Source organism: Zingiber officinale, chromosome 6B, assembly GCF_018446385.1.
Source record: "Zingiber officinale cultivar Zhangliang chromosome 6B, Zo_v1.1, whole genome shotgun sequence".
Classification (NCBI taxonomy): Eukaryota; Viridiplantae; Streptophyta; class Magnoliopsida; order Zingiberales; family Zingiberaceae; genus Zingiber; species Zingiber officinale.
Genome location: NC_055996.1, coordinates 120,870,150 through 120,891,540, shown reverse-complemented (window position 1 = coordinate 120,891,540; position 21,391 = coordinate 120,870,150). Strand labels below are relative to the sequence as shown.

Genomic DNA, 21,391 nt, shown 5'->3' with positions numbered 1-21,391 from the left:
TATATCAAAACTCTGGTTAAATATTTTATACCCAACACCAACAAAAAACTATAAAAAATTTATATTCCTCAAAAGTATTTGATAAATCAATAAATATAGATTTATTTTAGATGCCTAAATCAATTCTAAATGTTTAGGAAAAACATTAGGACAGTCAACTATAGAAAAAGAAATTGTTTAATGGATGATTGACTCGGTGGGCAGGATTTAGGGTTAACGTTTATTGATTGAAATTAATTGTAATGAACCTAAAATAAGTTGTCAAATGTTGCATACGATTGTCATTGAGCTTAAAACAACAGATGTAAAGTTACATACGATTGTTATTGTTCAATAAGGTTCCAAGAATCCTACATTAAACTCTTGGAAGGTTTTAACAGAGTTGCTTTCAGTTCAATGTGGAAAGAATTCCACAGGAAACAAAGCCACAACTAAGCATCATGCATAACAACAAAATTGTGCCAAAGAATAAAATCAAGTTCCTGTGCTATTATTCCTTGTAGAACAACTAGTTTATTCATTTTTTTCTTCATAAAAACATAGTATAAAGTCATACCACTACCGATAGGAAGCCACACGCTTAAAGTCTAGCAGAATTACATGGGGTTTAAGCAGTCAATTTATCATTTACAACTCTATTTAGTTAATTCTTGGAGCAATGTAAAAAAGCAACAAATTAGCTTTAATTTCTATTTTAGACTCTCTTTATTTTCTTTCCTATAAAGAATAATGAACGTTCCAACTGACATAATTAGTGAATAAAATACTAAAGAAGTAAAGATTGCATATACTAGCATATCATTCCATCTTTACAAACTTGTACCACACATTACTTTCAGAATTTGGTCAATCTGCTTGCAGAAGAATTTGAGAACCAAGGAGAGATGTCCTCTAGCCATCATAACTTCACCTTGACTTCTTTAGTACCACATGAGGACCTGAACCATTCCTACAACTCCAAGGAAAACTAGCCATTGTTGTAGTTATAGAGCCATGACAATGCCCAAATAGAAACAGTTCCAATGCAAATTTTAAGAGTGTAGTAGTAGTCCCATATATATCATCTACAATATATAGGAACTTATAATATAACTAGATTCCACAAGTTCCATTTAGGCACATTAATATCGTAGGATATATGTTTTATGTAACCATACATTGCTCATCAAGTTCTTTAAGTGGAGGAAAGCAGATGATCATCAGCAACCGGTGTCATCTCTCCCCATTGTGAAACCAGAAGTTTTTCTTTCGGGAATATTGGTGGTCCGTCTTCCAAGTAAGGAACTATATACTTTTTCATATCATCCCGAGAGATTCGGAGATGGTTTCCTTGGACGGTAAGATATTTAACCCGCCCAGCTTCATCCAGAGCCTTTAAACCAATCCAGTCTTCAGTGTAGAGTGTTGTCTGCAGTATTACTTCTTGGATTAAAGCTACGCATTAAAAAGAAATACAAAGCAATAAATTATGCCAGCAAAAATCTCAAAAGAATCATTTCAGAAGGCCACAAGCAATTCTGATGGTCATCAAAATCATTTTAAAAGACTATTAGTGTTATCAACTAAAGCTTAGGAACTCCAATTGTAATCTTACAGTATATTTGGAGATGTCTTTTGGTTAACACTGTTTATTTTGGTGCATCAGATGCGAGGTGGAAAGGTTTACTTGGCTAATGATGACATGAATAATGATCACAACTCTTATGGAAGAAGTGGCTAAAGTCTGAATCTCATGATGTCATGACATATCGTACTTAGCTCACACCAAGAGACAGAACATTGGAAAGATTACCATGTTGGACATGTCATTTCATGATCCCGGCAATTCTGTGAAGGTGATCTCAGTAGGGAAGAGTGATGGATGGTTTTATAAGACCTTATGAAGAATGAACAAATAATTTTTGGCCGAACCCTAGTTTTGAAGGCAGTGGCAAAAAACCATATGCATCCCACCTTCTTCCTCCTCTTTTTCTGCCACTCTTACTCCCTTTTCTCCACCAATTTAAGGTCGATATGGACATGTGTAGACACAGATCAGCATTGGTAACAAACCATTTTGATTGAGGACCAAAATCAGTTTAACTACTGGTATTTTAGAAGTCTTGCATTAGAGTTCAGTGGAGGACAATCTATGTTATGTACCATATAGTTGGGACTAACATGCCTTGATGATGAAACACAATATTTTTTAAAACAAAACCTGCTCCTCTGGAGAACTATATTTGCAAATGCAACAGTCATAACTTTCTTCTGTTACTAAAATTAAGGTTCACTAAAGGGCAGGATTTTTTTTTTGGTCTAATATTAATGAAAAAAAAGTAATTTATTGATTGCCGGTTGCAGTAGATTTTAAAATAAGAAAACCCTGAATTGAATTGAATCAACACAAGCTTTAATAGAAGAGATAACACAATTCATCTTAAGGATGAGTGCCAGAACTACAAATTAACCTCACATAACAATCATCATGGTCATTGTTGTCATCATCATCATAATAATAATAAATCCAAAAGCTACCTGCTGTGGAGGCAAAACAGTAGTAAAAGTACCATCTGGATAGTATCCAAACCAAGCAGTCTCTCGAGGAATTAATATTGTGTCATGTTCAAACTGCAATGTTACAGAAAAGTTCCAACCATTTAAGAGCGGAATGGAAAGTTTTAGCAGAACCAGATAACTCTAGCAGCTGACTAGACTTTAAGTTGGACAAAAAAAAAAGAATTTGCCAGACAGATAAAGAGACAAAGGGACAAATCTAAACTCACCATGATAAGGACCAAGTTCTGTAATCTACCAAGTCTTTCCTTGTAAGTGGAATTTCTTTGATTTGGCAGCTCATTATTCAGCTTTGGCAGGAACCTGCATCCTTCCAAATATTCTTGGATATCCTGAAAAGGTAAGAATACTTGTCAGAAGCTAAGCCAATCAATTGGTAGTTTCACTGAAATGATCAACATAGCAAAACGAGAAATGTGTGACAATAGCAGATGACAACTCTGAATGATCAAAACCTATGGAGCTTATCATGTATGGCCAAACTTAAATGTTCCCACGGATGACAAAGGAATGTCAGTAAGAAAACAAATAACTCAAGAATGATTCTGTTGTAAGTAGATTGATGTCATAGGTCAAATGGCATATGAATTTTGCATCTAAAGTTCTTAAGTGCTTTATATTCTTATTGAAGAGATAAGCAGGCTGCTACAATCATCCTCCAGTCATACAGAGGACCATAATAGGAGTTTACAAGTATCAGACATTTTTTATGTATTCATGGACAACATGAAAATTTTAAATATTTCTGTTTTTATTAATACATTTTAGTGGCAGATTAAGTACATTGAAATGTGCCAAAAGTAGTTCAGTAAATATTCAAACCGTCTTAATGAAGATTCTATTTGAGCCCCACTAAGCAAATTGCATACAGTTGATTTCCTATTGAATAGGTGGTCTATTCCAAGGATGGTAATTACAGTTATAGTTCAAAATGCAGGATTTCTTTCAATCTAATGTAAATGCATTTCAAACCTAAGAAAAATCTAATGCTGCTGATGTAGGGTAAATGCAATTGAATTACTTTTCGATAGACATATTAATCATAGTTATTTAAGGCGTGAGGTGCCCAAAAGTGCATAGATGCTATGGGCCCTGAGGCGCACGGCAAGGTGAGGCGGTCACCTTATTGAAGTAAGGCTCCCTTTCAAATATTTATGAGGAATTTCTACCAAAATATTTCACTAACAAAACTAGAGTCTATAAAATATTAAACAATAATATAAATATAAAATTCACTAGCAAATAAATACGTTATACGCATAATTCAAATTAAAAAAAATCAAATATCTAAATCATCAAAATCTTCATCGTCTTCCTCAATCATATTATTATCATCATCACCAGATGTTTCAAATTTGTATTTCCTCCTCTTTATCTTGTAAAAGATCTTCTCTTAGTTCCCTTTTGATATAGTTTCCCTTACTTCTTTTGAAGAAGATGACACTTGAGATCTAAAATGGTAGGCATCTTCACCGATTCTAGAAGCTTGTGCAACTTCCCTCCAAATCGAATTGTGATCATCAAATACTAAATCATTTCCTTCATCAATGTTATCATTCAATCCTCCCATCAACCATTCACTGCTAACGTCTATCTCATCTAAAGAAATAGAGGATCGACAATATCACACATATCATATCAACACCTCAAAGCCCTATTATATTAATAAATCTAAATCATTTAGTCTTTTTTGTTTCAACTTGTTTCTTCTATTGAAATGAAGCTTCACACAAAATAAAAAATATTTTGATTTTATTTTTTTATAATAAACTTGCTTAATATTTTCTTAAATACTTATACTTACATGTTCAAAAACACTCCAATTTCATTCACAAAATAAGTGTGGTATGCATGCTATGTAATTAATTAAAAGGGGTAATTAAAGGTATGGGATAGGCTTTAAAAAGTTTTTTTGGGTCTGATTTGCACTTGTATGGCTCGCTTCAATGAGAGAAAAATCGCACCTCGAGCATGCCTGTCACCTCTCACAAGGAGCACGCTTAAGGCGACCAGGCGTGTACACCTGGGTGCACCTTTCGCTTAGTCACAGCTAGGCGAGCACTTTTAATAACTATGGTATTAATATTGCTTGAGTTGAGGAAAGCAACAAAACTTTTCCTTAGCTTGTTGTATTCCTAAATTTTAATGAGGTAAATTGTAATTTCTAAAAAATTATGGCCTTTGTTTTGTAAAAATGAAAAATAATAATAAAACCCTATTTCTCCTCCTACATATTCTCCCTTTTTTGTTCCTTATTATGCCGCCAGCAACCCCCAACATTCCAGCAGAGGGAGCATCAACCAAGGCTCCTCAGTCGTTGCTACTTGCCAAGTCGTTACCCCATGTCACCTTCCACTGGAGAACATGGAAAGCCTCTTCAAGACCAAATCGAGGAGAGTCCCCCAACCTCATATACTAAATATGGAAGCTCCTCCAATGCATTGACTGTGATGGCGAATCGCAGGATCCTAAAGAGGGAGGAGAAGATAGCAAAATATTTAGAAGTGGCAGGGAGAGGAGGATTTATTCGTTACAATGATTTAGAACCAACTATTGAAACTAGTATACGAGTAATCCAAAAATTCTTTATGGAGAACACCCTATTCCTACTAATTGGTTGTCTTCCAGAGTTAAAGAATAGAAGTTGGCTCTGATGATACACAAATTGTAGCAAATTGGCAAAGGCGGAAGATGCAAGCAAGACTAATGCAGCTTAATCATTTAGAAGCTAACAAAGATATCTTGAACCTCTAATTTTGGGGCATAGAGGCATGGACTTAGCTTTACATTATGGATTGATGCCTAGGGAATCTATTCAGCACTGAAGTATGGCAAGAACCATGAGCAGGAGCGAATTTTCTCAAGGAAAGTCGGTGTGTTCTAAGCCTTTGAGTAGGTGGGGTTTTCTTGCTTGTTTCATTGTACTTACCTTACACATATTCAATTTTATAAAAGTAGATATAATTATCAAGTGGTTAGAAAAGAAAATTATTTCAATGTTTGTGTTTACTCTTGTTGCTTGATGTATGCCTTCACATTGCTTGTCCTTAGTTGTATTTCTATTCATCCTTCCTTGTTGCTTCTTAGAATTTGTTTATAACAAAAATGATTAATAAAAATAAAATATAAAGAGAATGGAAATTAATAGTGATTTCATAAAAGAGTATGAACTACCCTAAAAAATTACAAAAACAAACTAAATGTATGATTATATCGCTGAATAAATAAAATAACAAATAAATGGTTTATAGTTAGCTTCAGCTCTGCTCTCTAAAAGGAATTGTATAACCTTATACTAAATAGAACTATAAATGCAACACTTGTACTATAGAATTTCAACTTGTAGTTATGGACTTCAGCTTCGCTCTCTAAAAGAGTTCCGTTATTACTTATAACATAGAGCTTTGGCTCCACGTTTTGAAGGAGTTGCATGATGGCTTATATTGAATTAATAATTGACCAAATTACTTATGTTATAGAGCATTGGCTCCACACTAAAAAAGGGTGGGTCCTTGGGCTTTTTCGCACGTGTATAGGCTTTGACCATTATGTATGAGAATTTTTCTCACTAAGCGGATTGTGTGAGTGGTGCATCGCTAGGTGGATTGTAGATCGTTAATCCTTTATATATATTTATGATGTATTTTGTATTTGGTAGATTGCAGATCATTCGCCCCATAAATATATGATGCATCTTCACCAAGTGGATTGTGGGTTGTTCACCATATATATTTATATATGTTTATAATACATTTCGTTCTGGATGGATTACAGATGGTTCCTTCATATATACAATGCATCCTTCATTTGGCATATTGTGGGTCATCTTCACTATATAATGTGTGTATATGTTTGATTTTCGGAGAAATTAAAAAGGAAATAGTTGAAAGAGTGTAAAAGAGGAAATGCGAGAAATGATGAAGTTATCTAAGAAATATTCAAGAGAAATTGTGGTAAGAAATTAATGAAGTTAAATTGGTGGAATATGATAACCTTGATCATGTATTCGTTGAATTCTTTTATAAGATATTTTACATCATGCATTTCTCTCTTATTTATTTTTTGCAATTTTTATGCTCACTTTTGGAGTTTTCAACCTCTAGGTTATTTATTGCATGCATAATGCTAATGGAGTTCCTCCAAAGATATGCATTTAGTTAGCTTCTGTGTATATATATTAATCTCACACTATCGCAGTTCATGCGCAATGAGCGAAGTTAGCTTCATTGCAACCTTAGCTCGTGTAGGGAATGATGTAGCCACTTGGAAGTGATGACATATCTTGGGATAAATTTCATGTAGACGATTACTTTACATAGGACATTTAGATGCATAATCAATTCAATCATTTCATGTAGATGACATTCCCTGTTTCATATTTAAAAACTAGTGTTTGTTATTTTGTTAAAGTGATAACTTCTGTCATCTTCTGCAATGTTTTTCTTAAAAAATGATATTTTTAGTTTATAAATGTAACCTTGTCTTTATTTGTTAATGTGATTTATTTTACAATTAATTACTTTACATTTTTTTTATTAAAAAAAGACTCCAGACGCCCCTCCATTGCCCGCCCTAAGGCCTTATGGAAGGGAGAGGTAAATCATGATACCAACCTTTTATACAGCCCTGAAGTCTTGTATGATTGTCATACCAAGAAAATTTTACAAGGTTGTGGTTCAACACATAATACATTATGAATATAAGTGTTGTAGTTCGACCCATTATACTTTACAAATATAAGTGTTGTTAGGAAATAACTTAAAATAGCATAAACGGGATTACCAAGATGAATAGTATGGTCATGCTCAAATACAATCAATACAATTTTTATAGTTAGAAGAGATAAATCTATTAAAATAAAATATATAAAGATTGCATGGATTAAAAAAATCAACCAATGCAATCAAAATAATTAGACAAAAATCTAAGTAGAATTACTTTTTTTTTTCAAAAAGGTCAAAGGGGCACACCTTATTCCCAAAGTTTCCTATCATAAATACCCTTAAACCATGGATTAAAATATCGTGCGAAACATCTCGTTCTGCCTGCCGCTGGCATGGCCGCGACAGACGCTGGGCTCGTAAGAGGCAAGTAGCTGACATCTCGCAAGCGGCGGACGCCTTTCACGAGAAGGCGCCTCGCACAAGATAGCGGTGACTACACGAACGCCTCGCGAAAGACCACAATGGCCTCATGAGGTTAAGCTTTTTTTTCAATTTATTTTTTTCTTTAACTGTGTTTTTATTTCAATTTTTTTAACTATTAATTTTTTAATTTTTTTCTCAAGTTGTGTTCTTTTCATTTTTATTTTTTTAACTGTTAATTTTTTAAGTTTTTTAATGATTTAACCCTTTCCCTCTTTAATTCTTTCTCCTCCTTTCCCATATTTTAATTTATTTTTTATTTCTTTTATCCATACATATATGAAAAAAAATCCTTTTTAATTTTTTTATTCTTTTTCTTAAATTTTCTCCTTAAAATGTTTAAAATAAATTAAATTTGATTTAATTTAAACCTATATGATCCTAATCATCATATCTAGATTTTAGTTAATCCAAAATTAATTTTTACTCAATCGTAATTTTATAATATTAATTTAACCAAATAATAAATATTTATAGTAATCAATATTATAATAATATTTTTTAGCAACCAATGACTCTAAAATGATCATTTAGTAGTTTTTGAATAAATTTGATACTTTTGAGTAAATTCTTGAATCTAAATACATAATTAGATCTTAGGAGGCCATTAGAGTCCACCCAATCTTTCAAAGTGACCAAACGATTCAAAAATTATTATATAAATCTTTTGGTCAAAGCTACAACATAACCATTTACTCAAATTTTAAATTTGAATAGATGGATGCACTCTACGACACTGTTGGTGTTCACTCATGCTTTCAAGTGACCAAATGACTCTAAAAGACCCTTTAGTAGTTTTGCCAAATCTATTACAGCAATTTTTAGTCAAATTTTAATTTCAAATAGATATATTTTAGAAGGCCATTAGAGTTCACCTAAGCTTTCAAAATGACCAAACAACTCAAAACTTAGTCTAAGTTGCTCAAATTTTAAATTTGAATAGATAGATACACTTTAAGAACCTACTGGTGTTAGCTCATACTTTCATGTGACCAAATGACTCTAAAATGATGATTTAGTAGTTTTGCCAAATGACTTTTTTGAGTCAAATTTTGATCCAAATAGATACATTCTAGGAGGCCATTAGAGATCACCCAAGCTTTCGAAGTGACCAAACGACTCAAAGTTACCATATAATTTTTATTTTATCAAAGTTACTAAAATTTTAAATCTGAATATATAGATGTATTTTACAAAGCTATTGACGTTCACTCATGCTTTTAAGTGACCAAACGACTCCAAAATAGTCATATGATAATTTTGGCTAAAAGCGCTACATGGTTATTTTCTCCTCAATTTTTGAATGTGAATATAGATGTACCATAGAAAGTTGTTAGTGTAGACACTCTAAAATGGTCCTCTAGCAGGTATGGCTAAAAATATTGCATGATCATTTTCATTAGACTTAATCCATATTTTCAAAGTAAGCAAACAACCCAAAAAATAACTGTTGCACAAGTGTACATGACAATTTAAGCTGAAAATGCGAGATACCTCATATTTTTTAACAAAATTTCTACATGGACAATTTTGACCAAAACTTTTACATTTTTCATTTCCTTTTCAAAAAAAAAAAATTGCTCTTCTAAAAATTGTATTATTTGATCTACATTACTTTTTTAAAAAATAATATTTTAAATTTATAATTTTAAAAATATATATATTTTTGAACAAATATTACTTTATAACTCATGAAACAATTAAAAATTATATTTTTTGATATTTTTTACTCTATAACTCATGAAATAATTTTTAAAAATTTATGACACTTTGCTCTATTATTTTTGAAATTTTCACATTTTTTTTATTTTTTATTTTATAACCTATTTGAGTCTCATTAGGAGCACAACTTATAACCTAATTTTTTTAATAGGTGATGGCTTTTAAGGATTGAGAATATTTTTTGCCCAAAATATTTTAATTAATTTGAATACTGTTGTTGATATTGCCTCGCATAAAAAGCTCCATGGAGCGATAAAATTTATATAGTTAACCTAAAAAATTCTTGAGATACTCAAAATTTTGAGATAAACATAGGTTGATGATGATAATAACATTGAGATTGCATATGGCCATGCTATATTTACTTTAAAGAAGAAAATCTCAGTTAATACTTTATAATTAATTATTTAATTAGTTAATGTTTGTGAAACAGCAGAAAAAGGTATCCCCTAGCTGCACACACACATACAAAAGGAGAGTAACCTGGACTTTAAGGTCAACTGTGATATACAAAGAAAGCCACCTCTGCTGGCCTTTGAGGGCCACTTGCGGCTGCTTAAGAGGAGCTCTTTCAGCTTAATAAGAAGAAAGAAGGGGCTGGGGTTGCAAGGAAATAGTTATGTTCATTGAATAGAGAGAAAGGAGTTTTCAATGAACAAAAAGAGGAGAGAAGAATAAGGAGGAGAAGAAGAAGAGAGGAAGGGGAAAGGAGAGAAGTGGGGGTTGTGATAAGAACTACATCTCCAGAAACGAGAAGGTTATGAAAAGAAAAGAGATTGTTGAGAGTAAAGGAAAAAAAGAAACTTGTGAATGCATTAGGGTTGCAAGGAATGAAAAGGAAAAAATAAGATGTAAAAGGGAGAGAAGAAATAAAGAACTTGGAGTTAAGGTTTACTGGAATCTAGTAAAATAAAAGAAAGAAGTTTGAATTAAGTATGAAAATTAGCTTAAGAGAAAATTAAAAAAGGTATAGGGTTTAGGGTTTAGGGTCTAGGCCCACCAATGTGGACTATATATTGCAGACATCGACATAGTTTTGTTATGTTGTATGAAACTAGTTCTACTTGAGGTGTATACTCTTTCTGAACCTAGCTGGAGTCACTAGGGTTAGTTGTGGTCATTGCCTAATTGATTAAATGAAATTTGCAATATTGTTTATTAACCTGAATTTGTAGCATAGTATTTAGCTTCCATTTTGTTTTGCATGGATAAATATAACTAAATATTCAAAATAGGTGTTATTTATTTCTTTGTTTGGATTGTAGATTTTGCAAGTATAATCCACATAAGATAGTTATTGTTGTACATATGCTATTTTAGATCTCGCTGGGTATATACTCATTAAGTATCTTTTACAAATTTTTTAGATATAAGGGGCTATTTAACTCAACAAAGTATCTATTCTCCTACTATGGCAAAATTTATCTTTTGTAGATAAACTTTATAGTCTGATTAACTCAATTGTGCTTTGACCAATTTATTATGTAACTAATTCCTTGTATGTTTATTTGGTATTCAATGTACGTATATGGTATCTCCTAATCTCCTGGCCTGGAGCATGATATGTCCTTGTGCTTATGTGGATGTAGTCAAGTTCCCTTAATCTATCAAATTACCTTGAGCACAGACACAAGTGTGAGTTCTTCAGTCTCTTATGGTCTGCTTGAGTGTGTTCAACTGAAGAAGTGAAGTTGAAAGTGAACTTAACTCAACTGAAGCGATAATAATGAAGAAAGCTGATGAACTGAGATGATCTTACATAATCAATATCAAGTGACTAGATCAAGCAAGGGAGTAAATGCATTGGCAGGCACCTTAGTTACTGGCCTGGGTTAGTTATTGTACCCATTGTCCCCTTTTATAGGCCTCAAAGGTAGTGCTCAACTTATCTCAAGCTTACACATGGTAGAACACATGACATGATCTAGCATGGCAAATTGATTTGCCCAAATTTAACAACCTCCTCCACATGGTAAGACTGACCCCTTTCTCAACATGTAGATTAAGGTACTTCTAACATTGATTTCAACCCCATTTGCGACATTTCATTAGCGACTAGCTAGTGGACAATTATTAGGCATGACAATATGTGTCATATCATGTTAATCGTTTCATAAATGGGTTGTGTCATTTGAGTCAATAAAAAATAATATGAGATAGCATAAAGATAATTATTTAAAAAAAAACAAAATGATTATCTTCGTAGATGGGTTAACCTATTTATAAAAGCAAGTTGTGTCATGTCACTTTCGGGTTTTGTCCCTCTTAATCATGTTTTAAATTGGGTCAGGTCATGTTAACCGTTGTTTCTAATATTACCAACTTTAGTAATTATACCCAACTGGAAACTCCCTCTCATTATATTTTACTAGAAATTGCATAAAATCATATATATCTAATCTCAAACGTATACAATTATCCAATAATTAGCTAGTTGGCCATTCAATTCGTGAAATGTGGCTGGTGGCTTGGAACGTATCTTGGCAAGAGGGAAGAGGTAGTTATTGATAGGACCGTTGGACCGGCTAGAAGGGGAGTTGAATAGTCCTGCACAAAATAAAACAGAAAATACCCTTCTCGGACTTAAATGAACACTTGCATAAATAAAATTAGAATAAACAAAAAATAGAGGCTCAAGGGATTTACTTGGTTACAACCAGGAAGGTTGTTAATCCAAGGAAGTGAAGCGCACTAAATACTCCTTCAGGCAGATAAGCCTCTTACAGCAGTAAAAGCACAGAAAGATGAAGCTAAACTAACAAAGGGAAGTGCACAAGTGTTGTAAATGAAATTGCTTGTTGATATGAAGCTTCTAGACCAAGGCTGTATATATAGCCTTGGTCGGGACGCCTGGAAGGGTTTCAGGCGCCTGGAGGGGGATAAAATTTTATCCCCTTCGCAACGGATCGCGGTCAAACGCGATCTAGATAGAATCACGTTTCGGGCGCCCGGAATCGCTTCGGGCGCCGAGACTCTTAAAGTTGACTTTTTTTTGTCCGGGCCCACTGCTCCAGTGCTGCTCGCCTCGGTCCGGATCTTCCACTCCGGCTCCACTCGCTTGGGTGATTTCGGCCAACCGAAATAAGGCTCACCCGAATCCAATTTTGGCCTTCTCCTCGAGCAAACTTCCACTCCGACTTCTCGTCCCTCGAACGTCGCGTACGTTCTTCTCGTCCACTAGTGTACTCTTTCGCGGCACCTCGTCCCTCAAACGCATCGAGTCTGTCGGCTCTCTCTCGTGTCGTCCTTCTCGATAGCCGCGTCTTTCGCTCGACTTCTTGTGCTCCTAAGCTCCTGCACACTTAGACACAGGGATCAAAAATCAACAGGACCTAACTTAACTTGTTTGATCACATCAAAACAACCTTGGGGTTCCAACAATCTCCCCCTTTTTTATGTAAGCAACCCAAGTTAAGTTAGGGTAAACAAATAAAGTTAAAGCAAAAAATAAATTTTGAGATAAAGCACAAAAAAAAAAAAATAATATTTAGCTACCTCCCCCTAGACTTAATCTTTTTCTTCTTCTCCTTTGATCACATAAAAAATGGGGTAAAAAAAATCTAAGGGTAATCCTGATTTAAAAAAAAAAAAGGTATTAAGTTTTGAAAAATAAAAAAAATTCTTAGTAGCTTTAGAAACTTTAAGTGTTGCAAAAAAAATTCTAAGTAAGCAGAGAAAAAAAATTTCTAAGTAAAAAAATTTTCAAGTAAAAGAAAATTCTAAGTAAACTCTGATTTTGGAAATTTTGAGAACAATTTTGATAGCTCTAAAAGTGCAAATGCAATTTTTAGAAATATTTTCTAAGTAAAAAAAATGGAAAATTTTCTCAATTAAACAAATTTTCAAGAATTTTTGTAGAAATTTTGATAAAGTAAATCTGATATTTAAAAAATTTCTAAATTTACTAAGTTTTTTTTAAGTTAAACAGATTTGCATAGAAGAATTTTCCAAAAAAAAAATTGAATAACTATTCAAAACATTATCTAATTTCAATTTTAATGCTTTATCAGTTAGTCAATTAAACATTTTATTTCAATATTTAGCTTCCAAACTATGACGAGACACTGGACCTTCTTGGTTATTGAATCATCAACCACTTCTAGACAAAATCGCATAAGGAAATTAAATGTTTAATTTGCTCGCTGAAAGCTCTAAGTCTAAATAAAATTCAAGTTAGACAAGACTTGGGAACCAATATAGGTTCCAGCCAACTGGATTGATTAGGTATTTCTTAAGACATATTTCTTTGAAATGTTTTTAATTTGTCCTTTGTGATATCTAAAATACCAATTTAGGTTATTGAACTTTCTAAAACTTGTATTATATGAGCATGCATGATTTTTCAAGTTACTTATTTCTTTTTGCAAAATATCATTTTCTAATTTTATTTTGTCAAACTCTTCTAATGGGCAAGATTTTGTTAAAATTAATTTTTAATTTTTAATTTCTTTTTCAAGTTTGCAACAATCTTTGGTTAATAATTTTACAAACTTAAACAACTTGTCAGGTGGGAGAGATCGTACCTGACTTACCTTGTCGACTTCCTTATCCGTAGCTCCCCCTGAACTGCTGCTTTCTTCCGATGTAGCTCCCCCTTCATCGATGCTCTCGATGCTCATTTCGGACGAGCTTGCTTCGTGTTCATCTTCTTAATGACTTGCCATTAATGCAAGTCCGGAGAAAGCCTCGACTTCCGATTCGGACGACGTATCGTCCCACGTCGCCTTTAGTGTCTTGTACTTGTTCGTTTGGACAGACTTCTTTCCTTTGTCCTTGTCCTTGTTACTTAGCTTGGGGTAGTTGTCTTTGACGTGCCCTTCTTCGTTGCAGTTGGTAGCATCTGATCGCCCTTTTCTTTCTACCCTGCGGATGATAGTTTTTCTTGATTTACATAACTTCTTAAAACGTCTTACCATTATCACTATTTCCTCGTCATCGAGAGAAGATTTGACTCATGTTTGTCTCTTGTTACCTTGAGGGCAATGTTGTGCTTCGGTTCCTTCGTACTTGCACATCTCGATTCATGCACTTCAAACGTCAAAAATAATTCTTCTAAGGTAATAGATTCTAAGTCCTTAGAGATATAGAAGACATCTACTAGTGATGCCCATTTCGTATTCTTAGGGAATGCATTAAGAGCGTACCTTAGCGAATCTCGATTACTTACCATTTCTCCGAGATTCGAAAGTCAGGTGATGAGCTCCTTAATCCTCGAGTGAAGGTGTGCAATCGTTTCGTCTTCTTCAAATCGCAGGTTGGTGAACTGGTTGAGAAGTAAGTCCCGTCTCGTGAGCTTGGCTTCGGGCGTCCCTTCGTGTAGCTCAAGGAACTTCTCTCAAAGCTCCTTTACTGAGTTGTAGGTGTCGATCCGGTTGACTTCTTGTGGCAGAAGGACGCTGAGCAGATGAAACTCTTCTTTGTCGTTTGCCATGTAGTCGGCCTACTCCTTTTTTGTCCACTAGTATTCTTCCTTACCTTCGGGTGCTACAAAATCGAACTTCATTATTAAAAGTAATTCAAAGTCGGTTTTGAAAAATATCTGCATTCGCTTTTTCCAGCTAGCGAACTCCCCCTCGAATTTTGGTGGGTAGATGCTTGGTCCGGCCATCGTATTTGCTTCGATCGACGGTTAGTCCTCCTGAAGCGTCCTGGCTTTGATACCACTTGATGGGACTGTTGGGCCGGCTAGAAGGGGGGTTGAATAGCTCTGCACAAAATAAAACAGAAAATACCCTTCTCAGATTTAAATGAACACTTGCATAAATAAAATTAGAATAAACAAAAAACAGAGGCTCAAGGGATTTACTTGATTACAACCGGGGAGGTTATTAATCCAAGGAAGTGAAGCGCACTAAATACTCCTTCATGCAGAGAAACCTCTTACAGCAATGAAAGCATAGAAAGATGAAGCTAAACTAACAATGGGAAGCGCACAAGTGTTGTAAATGAAATTGCTTGTTGATATGAAACTTCTGAACCAAGATTGTATATATAGTCTTGGTCGGAGCGCCTGGAAGGGCGTCTGGAGGGGGATAAAATTTTATCCCCTTCGTAACAGATCGCAGTCAAACGCGATCTGGATAGAATCGCTCCGGGTGCCCGGACCCTTAAAGTCAACATGATTGACTTTTTCGGTCCGGGCCCTGTAAAATACTGAAAATAGGCAAATATTAATAAGGGAAATTTTCCGGAATTTTTGAAAATTTTTCGGAGCTCGTACGGACGATTTAACGGGGATAAAAACGGGACCCGGGAAAAGCCTATTTAGGCTACCCATTTAAGTGAGGAAAAGATTTATTTATTTATTTCTTTTCCCTTTTTCATATTTATTTTCTTTTCCTCCCCATTACTGTGCGTGCCCGATTCTTCTTCTCCGCGCGCCCGACTCCTCTGAGCCCTAACCGCCGGCCGCGGCGGTTTTCCTCCCTCCCTCCCTCGTGCTTAAGCGGAGAAGCCGACGCCTCCTCTGCCCGATTGCTTCTGTTGATCCCCCATTTCTTCCTCTATTCCGACCGAGCAGAGCCGCTCCTTCTCTGCCCTGGTGTCGGCGCCACCGCCGGCCACCCTGTGCCCTAGCGCCGATCACCCGCAGTGCCCTCCTTCCTCTGCCCTCGTCACCTCCTCACCACCGAGATCCCTGAATCACCGCCGAGCCCTAGCTTTCGAGCCGCACATCGCCAGCCGAGCCCTAGATCGGGGGAGATCAGGAACTCGCCGACGTTCCTCTTCGACGCCGAGCTTCTCTTCTTCCTCTCCTCCACTGTGTCTCTGCTGACCTTGGAGGCGCCATCTTTCCATAGAGTTGTGCCCTAGCCACCGCCACCGCACCCTCTGCCGCCTCTTAACAGCGCTGTTTCTGTCCTAGTGCCGGCAGCCGGCCCACTCTCACCTCCGACCACCAGCATTTGATTCCTTGCTGTGCTGCCATCACCGGAAAAGAGGAGGTTAGGTAAGGATTTTTGGTTAACTTCAATAGCAATCTGGATGTAGGAAAAATTATGGTTAAGATGTCTAACTGGTTGGTATTATGGATTGGATTGTTTTGTTGATCAGTGAGTTTCCTTCTTGGTTGTTTAGTGCAAGTGGATTTACAGCCACTCACCTTGTTCCAGCAGCAAACACACTCCTTGATTGTGGATCAATCACGGCTGTGAGTTGAGGTAAGGGTAGGAATTTGATACGTTTTGTAGTTAGATGTTTATGTGTTAAGGGAATTAGGTTCGAATTTAATCTAATGGGTGGATTGGGGATTTAGTTACTAACCCTAATTAACTATTAGATTTAAGAAGGTAAATTGAGGATATGTGATTAGGGTTTTACCCTAAATTAGTCCTAGGGATTTTATTTAGCTGTTCTTATGAAGTTAGCTAAATAAAATATTTGTATATTGTTTGGCGCAGGACTCTGATTCGAGACGGGCGTCTCGACTTTTGATTTGACCAGATTGGACATTACGATTAGAGGCGGGTACTTTTGACTTTATGTCTTTGATATGCATAGTAGTGAATTTAACAAGTAGCAATAATTATGTTCTCTTATTTGTTTCGGTTAATCACTACCCGATACCTGTTACATGATTGGTTGATTGCTTGTTTTGCATCTCATGTATTCCTTACCTGTTGATACATGCTTATAGGGGTAGTGATATACCATGCCTCACCATGTTCAGGACCTAGGTTTTATACCTTCAGTGTACCTTTGATTTGATTCGTTGACCTATGGTGCACTTTTATATATATATGGATTAGCTCAGGATATTTTGTGGTTAGTGTCATGCACCATTTGCATGATTGCATGCTGTGCGATAGTCCGCTCCATTATTGTTGAGCACATCGCCAGTTACATGGATCTGCACACACCACCACTCATGAGTTAGTGGTCGATTCAGGCAGTGTGTGTTGCAGCAGGGACTTTGTTTGGCTCCGTTGGTCCGCTCATGGGTAGCGTGATGCAACGTGTTAGCCGGCAGGGATTCCTCCCCGTCATCGTGTACCGGGAGTTGAGAGCATTGTGCTCCCCCATTTATGATTTGGGGTAGGAGGATAGGTGTACTCTGACAACATCCCGTCCACTCGGTCACTCATTAGGAACAGTGACGTCAGAGTGCACGGTTGTCACAGCCCTACCCACTCGGCCTCACTATTGTGTGTGAGATGATCGACTGGCGTCAAGGGTGACCAGGACGCATCATTGGCATCATATGCATGATGCATTTATTGCTTGTGTTTGTGCTTGTTGCATTTATATGTTGTCTATTGTTTGGACGCCTATGTTTGACATGCATACAGGATTTCTATGCCACTCGGACTGTTTGTCCTTATACCCAGGTCCTGGTTAGTACAGTTTCTCTCCTGTTTACTTCAGTTGCATTTTTATCTTTCTTATATCAGGAGACTGTACGCATGATTAGTGCTAGGTGTTATTTCCCTACTTTGTATATCAGTTGTACCTGCTGAGTGTTGGACTCACCCCGCCTCCATTGTTGTTATTTTTCAGATTGATGCTGTCAGGAGAGAGTTCCGATCGTTAGTCCCCTGCAGACCACAAGCTGTATTTATTTTTTTGTGGTTTCTTATTTAGACTGTGATAGACTTATTCTGTTTGAGGATTTGGATATTGTATGGATTTTTGTGTCGATGGTTATAGTTTTTGGATGTGTCTTGCTACATACCTGCCTAGACGGCAGAAGAGGTGAGTTGGTCGGATTTGAGCTTTATGGGTGTAGTGGAGTAGGGTTATTTTCGAGTCTTGGTATTACTGTTTTGTTTATTGTTTATTATACTGCATGGAATGTCTGTGTGTTGTATTTTATTATTTTTATTATTCCAGCCGCATGTGGCTGAGGTATATGAGGATGTAGAAAAATTTCAGGTTGTCCGCCGTATAGGAGAGATGCTGCCGAAATTTCCTCGGACAGGGACTCCTCCGGGGCGTGACAGGCCCTCTGCTCCGGTGCTGCTCACCTCGATCTGGATCTTCCGCTCCGGCTCCGCTCGTTTGGGTGATTTTGGCCAACCGAAATAAGGCTCACCCGAACCTAATTTCAACCTTCTCCTCGAGCAAACTTCCACTCCGGCTTCTCGTCCCTCGAGCGTCGCGTACGTTCTTCTCGTCCACCGGTGTACTCTTCCGTGGCACCTCATCCCTCAGACGCACCGAGCCCCGTGCCGTCCTCGCTAGCCGCGTCTTCCACTCGACTTCTTGTGCTCCTAAGCTCCTGCACACTTAAACACAGGGATCAAAAACCAACAAGACCTAACTTAACTTATTTAATCACATCAAAATAACCTTGGGGTTTCAATAATTATTTGATTTGAGCAAAGAGAATTGCCACGAAAGAGCCACACCACGGTATGCCAGGTAATCTTGGGATAAGTTGGGTGCTCGTGATGCCCAGTAAAGGTGACCATGGGCAACGGTGTTAGGGAGATTTAGTGACCAACTTAGACCGGCAATTAAGGCAACTTTAGGTTAATTGTTGAAGCATTTTTTTCCTAGTTTGGTTTAGTCACTATATTACATTTTCTAAAACCAATTCAATTCATTGTCTCCGGGCCAAAACTAGCATCGCTAGGGATTACTTGGTGAAATCAACTGTACATTGTTAAAAATGAGTCATCTTTAGCTGAACCAGACACATTTCAACCGAAGTGTAGAGATGGCAATTTCCTCCGAACACAATGGAGGATCCGATATCCGATTCGAATAGAAGAGGGTATGGAGGGATTTTTTTGGACCCGATTAAATAATTGGATAATCAGGTATGGAAGCGGGTTTAGTAGAATCAACTAAACATATCCAACCCAAATACCTGATTAAATTATATATATATATTAAAGATAATTTTATTTTCACAAAACCCACCCACTATTTTTTGTTTGTGTTTAATCTGTTTTTATTGAATATGATTAAATTAGGAGTAGACTATAGATGTTTATTTTTTTTTTTTGATATGATGTTAATTCTAAAATGCTTTCTTAGAATGATGATAGCTGGATAGAATGAAAAAAATTATTAGTATAAAGGATATCCGATCCTCTGATGGGTATGAGCATGGATATGGGGATGGATATCCGATCCACGATGGGTATGGGGATGAAAGTTGAAAACCCGATGCGGATGGGATGGGATGGGATGGATATAATAAATGGAGATCGGTACGGAGGATATAGAATCCGACCCAAACCTGATCCATTGTCATCCCTACCAAAGTGTACACACTTTCAACTCAAGTATAGGAAAAAGGTCCTTAGACTCTCATTCTCTAGTGAACACAAAATTGGGTCTGCAGTGAAGATAGCATTGGCAGACCACAGTATGGAGCTGTAACTTGCTCATGTCGAATGCATTCACCAAACGATGTAGAGTGTGTAGTGTTCTTGTTTACAACATGGTCTATGAAGTGTGAACATGGACTTTTATAATTAACATGACTCCTACATGCAAGGAGCCAAAATATTCTTTGATGTTAATCAAACTTGTAATGCTTGATGGCTGAAAAGTTTTGGGGAGAAAGTAAGAGGCAATGAAATTGTGAGATTTTTTAAGATATGGTACAGGGTTCTAGATTTGTAGATTTCGTGAATATCTCAAGAAAATAAAATAATATTTATTCTTCCATAAGTCTAGGATATTTCAAGTGTCAGCTTAAAGCATTAAGAACATCTAATCTACCTAAAGGGAAAATTTCCATTGACAAAGCATAAGCAAATTAAAATGTACAGACACATTTGGCACAAACCAAAAGAAGTTTGCTATTATTTATTTGTTTCCCTCTTTCTAAAGTTAAATACCTATTCCAATAACATGTTAGAGCAACTTCCTAGCTAGTGTGACTTACCCAAATGTCAATGATTGATATAATCTTATAAGAAAATTAGTCAAGCCTATAACAAGAGAGAATAAGAGACAAATAGGAAGAGAAAAACTCACCGTTGGTATTTTGAGATAACCACTAGGAGCTAGATGGTCCTGCAAGTAGTCAAATCTCAAATTAAAATTTGAAAATTGTCTTCACACTAATTTAGGTCATGTTCAAGATTGTTTTCCAAGAAATGTAACATGTAGAAATCCACAAAAGTTAGAATCTAGATTGATTTGATGCAAGTGGAAACATAAAGGAAGCCACAAGAAGTCAGAACTCAGAACTCAAAATGGTTTGATGATGGTGAAACATACCTGCACATAGTCGGAGTAGACCTTTGACTGGATGAGGTTATCCACGAGCATGCATATAATCCCCGACTGCAAGAAATAAATATTGCAAGAACTATCATAGCATGGTTTTCAATGAACAACTAACAGTAGAGAATGACACTTCATTTTTCTTAGGAACTGAATCGAGATTCTCCATCTTACATTTAGAGAAACAGAAACAACAAGTGAGGTATCCCAATTCCCTACTTTTTGGCATCAACTAATTCTCGATCTTGCTATATGGCTATATTTTTAAGACAACTCCCAGTAGACAATAACACTGCATTTTTCTTAGGAACTGAATTGAGATTCTCCATCTTACATTTAGAGAAACAGAAACAAGTGAGGTATCCAAATTCCCAACTTTTTGGCATCAACTAATTATTGATCTTGCTTTGCGGTTATATTTTTAAGTCCTTTTACAACCTTTCTTCATGAATTTTCAAGTTTATGAAGTTGATGGATCTTAGAGAAAACAAGATATGCCCCATGGAAAAGCTTTTAAAAAACCCTATGATTTGAGGGTGAGATTTAGAAAGGATTTGTCACATGCCATATAACTCAGTTTAGGTGGAACTCTCCTTCCTCATCATATTGCACTTGCTTGGCAGTGTGCCCTTGGTAAGGAATTCCAGTCTTGGAAGTGAGGGTGAGATTCAGATAGCAGAATAGTGTCTGGTTCGCTAGATTTTTGAGATTCAGATAACAGAATAGTGTCTGGTTCGCTAGATTGACTAAGTACTATCACAAACTTTAGCCTTAAGCAATCTTTA

The 21,391-nt window shown here is 36.1% G+C and overlaps 1 protein-coding gene across 1 annotated transcript in view; it reads right to left on the bottom strand.

Annotated features, from left to right (window-relative positions):
• Positions 1–1,006: 1,006 nt before the first annotated feature.
• LOC121989291 (palmitoyl-protein thioesterase 1-like) overlaps positions 1,007–21,391 on the bottom strand; it is a 34,797-nt gene continuing 14,412 nt past the window's right edge. The window contains exons 8-12 of the mRNA XM_042543234.1: positions 20,601–20,666; positions 20,355–20,393; positions 2,766–2,888; positions 2,518–2,610; positions 1,007–1,408 (exon numbers count right to left, since the gene is read on the bottom strand). Of these exons, the coding sequence (XP_042399168.1) occupies positions 1,175–1,408; positions 2,518–2,610; positions 2,766–2,888; positions 20,355–20,393; positions 20,601–20,666 (555 nt within the window). The 3' untranslated portion in view covers positions 1,007–1,174. The remainder of the gene's footprint in view (positions 1,409–2,517; positions 2,611–2,765; positions 2,889–20,354; positions 20,394–20,600; positions 20,667–21,391) is intronic.